At 42.0% G+C, this 5081-nt stretch overlaps 1 protein-coding gene across 1 annotated transcript; it reads right to left on the bottom strand.

Annotated features, from left to right (window-relative positions):
• Positions 1-802: 802 nt before the first annotated feature.
• irx1b (iroquois homeobox 1b) lies at positions 803-4203 on the bottom strand. The gene is made up of 5 exons (XM_062436129.1): positions 3967-4203; positions 2950-3192; positions 1757-2546; positions 1461-1521; positions 803-851 (listed from the first exon to the last, which is right to left on the bottom strand). Exons 1-5 carry the CDS (start codon positions 4201-4203, stop codon positions 803-805), a joined length of 1380 nt encoding a protein of 459 aa, XP_062292113.1.
• Positions 4204-5081: the final 878 nt, after the last annotated feature.

Genomic DNA, 5081 nt, shown 5'->3' with positions numbered 1-5081 from the left:
AGCTGACACTGCATGGTTAAGCTGGCAAAGGAGAATGTGAAACTAACTAAACACAGTGACGAAGGGTTCAATTAAAAGGTGGGTGCACTGTGATCACCATTAAGCAAACAGCCACCAATTGAAATCAATATTTTTTTATATATGTATATTCATATAAATGTATCATTTACCCTTTAAAATATCCAATCCACTGTGTCTGCACATCTTAAAAGGATGAACATAAAAAGAGAATGCCTCTGTTGGGATTAATTATAACATTCACACTAAATCTGGTATCTGTCATATATTTTAACATAATGCAAATTGGCATCATAATTCTTTGTCAACTCTTAACTTTCTGGAAATAAAAAGTTAAGTACTTGCTTTAGAAAATGTTTGTCACTTCTATATTTCCACTGAACACCCATGTTCTTCTTTATTTCCTCTTTTTTTCCATCGTCAATTTCCAATTAGTGAAAAAGTTTTCAGTAATAAATGACTATAATGACATTTATTTAGTTCCCAAAAAATATATTCTTTAAAGACAAATTCATATCCTGTATTTACAATTTTCAATGTTTGCATTCACAACAGAGGAAGGAAGAAAACAAACAAACAAACAAAAACCAACCTAGGACATTAAAAAGAGAGATACAAGCAAATCTGTGACAAAAAAACATCCATCTCTTTTGCGAATAGAAGCTAAACAGTAATACTATGACAGGTTTCCCTGTCAAAAAAAAATAGCCTTCATTAAACTGTTCTCCGTTAAATAAAATTATTCCTTTTCTTTCTCTTTACTTTTTTTCCCTCTTTTGTCTTCTCATAATGTTGATGTCAGAACTCGCTGTGCTGCTGTGCCATGGTGAGGTCTGAGGAAGAGGACAAAAATGGAAAAAGTCAGGAGTGAAACATCTTTAAATCTCCATCATAAATACAATTACATTATTAGAGAAGTGTGTTTTTCACTCCTTTAAAAAGTCACACACTCATGCACACACACATCTTTTAAAATAAAGCCTTTTTTATATTATGAGTTTAGTTTTAAAATTTCATCTAAAACAATGTGGAACTCTATGCAAATTAAAATGACACTAGGTAAATTGTTTTATGCCTTTTCACCCTCCACTACATTCATGATGGTGCTATCAGCGTTTTCTTTGACATACATTAGCTGCATTCAGTGAAGGGGGCGTGAATAAATGGAGGCAGATTATTTAAATGACACAGGCAGCGATAACTCAGAGTTAGGGGAGGGGTGGTGGTGGTGGGGAGGACCCCGCAGGATATATTAGACTGTTGCCTGACGAGGCGTTAAAGTGGGGACTCAATCACATGATTTATGTGCTGAGGTCTGCCTTCCGCCCAGTCAGGTGTAACAGTGTTTACCTCTGCTTTGAGGTTAATTTAGCAGAAGATATGTGGAGAGAAATTGATACTGATAATGCCCGCCAAATTGATTTCAAATGCATGAGGTTTACCTGTCAGTGATCAGCTGGAATGGGGACTTAAGGGAGTCAGGCCTGTGGTCGCTCTCTTCGTCTGTAAAAAGAGAAAATCGTTTAATTATTAAACAATTTATTGGTTTAAATTATTCTAAAAAAAAATCACCTGCAAATAACAATAACACATAATAATATAAGTAACACTAATATTGTCCTGTAGGTGTGTTTTGGGTTTTTTTCTGGATCAGTTCTTGTTGCCAAATGCGTCAAATGAGGCCTATTTAAGAAAAAAATTATCTGCATAACGTTGTACAATTAAATGTAGTCCATACCATCTCTTTTTGGACTGAAACTTCCTGACGACTCTACATCACTGTCGTCTTCCGTCCCCGAAGTTCCAGGGCCCGTCACCGCTGGTCGTGCGTCATGACGCGCAGCCGGCACTGCGCCTTGGAGAGGCAGGTGTCCTGCCGGCGCCCCTCCGAGGAGCGATCTCATGTTCAAAAGAGAGTTGGCATTCAGAAAAGCCGCGTTGGCCCAGTTGTGCAGCTTGCCAATCTGGCATGTATATATCCCATGACCCGGGAGTAAGGCCGGGTGGCCGGCAGAGGCCAAAGCCGGATGGTGTGCATGGGCCGCGGGGGAAAGTTTGTGAGAGCTGTCGGGGGCCGTGGCGGTCTCAGCCAGTGACCAGATTTTGGGTTTGCTCTGGGGTGGTCTCTGGCACTCCTGTCTGCTTGGAGAATGATCCACTGCGAGTTTGACAACAGGCGACTTATTGAGAGAAATAGCCGCCTCGACTCTTCTCAGGCCCTCTACAGAAAGCGTCCTGCTGCTCTCTGAGCTCTTCGGCTCCGAGGCCTCTCTGGCGGCCAGGCCTGCCTCTCCCTCCCCCTTTTCGGTGTCCTGCTCCCCTGCTCGCTGCTCCTCGGGTCTCTCGATATCAACAGTTTCCAAATCAATCTCCTCCTCGTCGTCTTCGTCGTCGCTGCCGTTCTTGCCGTGCTCGTCCTCGTTGTCGCTGCTGAAGATGCGTCCGTCCCTGTCCTCGGCGCTGCGGCCCCAGGTTACCTTGTTCTCCTTCTTCAGCCGCCTGCGGGCGTTCGCAAACCATGTCGACACCTGGAAACATTAACATATTTTCACGCATTATAAATCAGATACATTGGTTTGTGATGTAGGGCTGCAAAACGACCCGTTACTCATCAGTGTGTTTATTCGTTATAATCACAGAAAGAGCTTTGAGATAAAACATCTGAAGACTTTTCACTCAATCGTGGCTTTATTTAAGTGTCAATCACAGCTGGCATTTAGGCTATCATAATAACTAATGTAACAATTAATTAGATAAAATATTACTCTTGTAGAATCTGGACATAACGTTTGAATGTAGTTAAAACAAGCAAGTAGTCCTGTATGTGCTGTGCGTCTTATCAAATGTCCCCAACTTCTTTTGGGGCCCCTAATAAGTTACACTGGTCAATATTTTCCAAATGTTGAAAGCCACAGCTTGAGCATTACCCACCTGTGTGAGTGTCATCCTCGTGATGATGGCAAGCATGATCTTCTCTCCTTTGGTGGGGTAGGGGTTCTTCTGGTGCTCCTGCAGCCAGGCCTTCAGGGTGCTGGTGGTCTCCCTAGTGGCCGTCTTGGCCCTCGACGGGTCTCCGTACGGATACTGGCCATACGGGTAGAAGCCTTGAGCGGCGTGGACAGGCAGAGAGGCTGCGTGGGAGCCCGGGCTGTCCTTCAGATCATACTGTGAGCCCTGAAATGTTGCAGAGAGAAATGACAACTTGTTGAGCGGCTGTGCTTGAAAATTAGATTTCTTCTGTGTATGCAAAAAATGCGTAAACACATTTGATATATTTATTTTAGAGCAAAAAAATAAGTTTTAAAAAAGTTTCAACATTTCATGAATTTTACACTGAAGCGGCAGCTGAGCCTGAAAACAGCAATTCATAAAACAATTTTATTTATTCTCTGAAGTGGTTGCTTTTTATTAGACTATTAAATGTGAAATGATTGTCTTTTTTTATTTTTAATGAACATAGACGAAATATAATGAAAATAGAATCCATCTTTCAATTTTTCTGTTCATACATTATTAATTGAATTAATAAAAGCTATATCTGATAATACATAAGTTAAATCTAAATTACCAGTGATTTCTCCCCTGAGATTTACATAATTTACAAGCAAATTACCCTCAACCGACACTTGTAAAGTTTAGTTTTATACTATAAGAAAATTAATTTCTCTTACATGTGACGGTTCAATATTTTGCAATACAGCCCTGGACATATTCACATTTAATAATAAAAGGGTAACAGCATTTTAACTGACAATGGATGGTTTGGACTTCGTGGAATTATAATTGAATAACGTTTCTAAACAGCTTAATATTGCGCCATCACTATATTCAAATGTCATTTAGAGCCATGGGAAAATTGCGCAGTAGTTTACAATAAACAAGAGATCAGTGGTCTATCATTAACACCTGAGCTGCCTGAGTCTGAGGTGAACAAGTAGCAACTCTCACCATCTGGGTTATGAGGGCGAGGTCTGTGGCTCCGCTGTACGGCAGAAAGGCACTGTAGTTATGAGCCGCCCATGGGCTCCCGTACATCCCCAGCATGGAGCCGACAGCAGCGGCGGTAGCGGACGAGCTCACGCCGCCTTCGGTAGCTCCTTCTCGGGCAGAGGCCGGCCGCTCGCCCCCGTACACCTCATGGGAGGCACTGAGGAACTGGGGGTACCCCAGCTGAGGGAAAGCCATTTCCGGAGACGCGTACAGTAAATCTCAAAGTCAAAGTCGCACAACAGCAAGACGAGGCAGAGAGGAGGAAAAAAAAGAGAAAGTATGAATCCCCAGATAGAAGAAGACGAGCAGGATGAAGGGGGTGTCTAAATCACCAAAGTCCCCCTTTCTTTTTTTCCTTTCTTTTTTTTTTAGAAACTGTCAAGCTTCCACTTCTCCACTTCCACCGACCCGGAGTGGTTGTCAGAGCCGCAGTTTGGCACCTCTAGTGCGGAGTGATGCGTGCGTCTGGCCGCAGGAGCTTCTGGATGTGGAGCTGACTGACTGATTGGCAGCCTACTTAAGCACCAAGCTCCTCCTATGCCCGGGGCAGGCGATTAGTGCATTGGTTAGCCTAGGTCGTGCGTGTGTGTGTATGTGTGTGTGTGCTGGGGTGTGTGTGATCTAATTTCTGCAGTCTTCACTGTGTCTATAGAGGAGAGGAACCTGTGAAGTGTGTACAAGTGTGTACATGTTTGTGCAGTGTATATTTGCCTCTTTGTGGTCAGCATGGCTTTATTTAACAAAAGCAGCCCCCCCCCCCCCCCCTCCAGTCAGTTTGTATGGTAAAACAGTAACACATTGTAATGCTCATAATATTATTGTATTAGTAATATTTACACGAAATTAGAAGGAATGCATGCATTTAAAAACATCTACAACTTAATAATAATAATAATGATGATGATAATAATAATAATGATAATAATAATAATAATAATAATAATAATAGGTAATAATAATAATAGATCTTACAACAGTTGCCTTTTCATATCCCCCTCGCATGTTTTTTTTATGAGTATATTTGACAGCTGATCCGGAGGGTATGCCGGGACACTGGCCAGCAGATGGGCCGG

This window comes from Scomber scombrus, chromosome 16 (genome assembly GCF_963691925.1).
Source record: "Scomber scombrus chromosome 16, fScoSco1.1, whole genome shotgun sequence".
NCBI classification, from domain to species: domain Eukaryota; kingdom Metazoa; phylum Chordata; class Actinopteri; order Scombriformes; family Scombridae; genus Scomber; species Scomber scombrus.
Note: the sequence above shows the minus strand (reverse complement) of the source record. Positions and strands in the feature narration are given on the sequence as shown.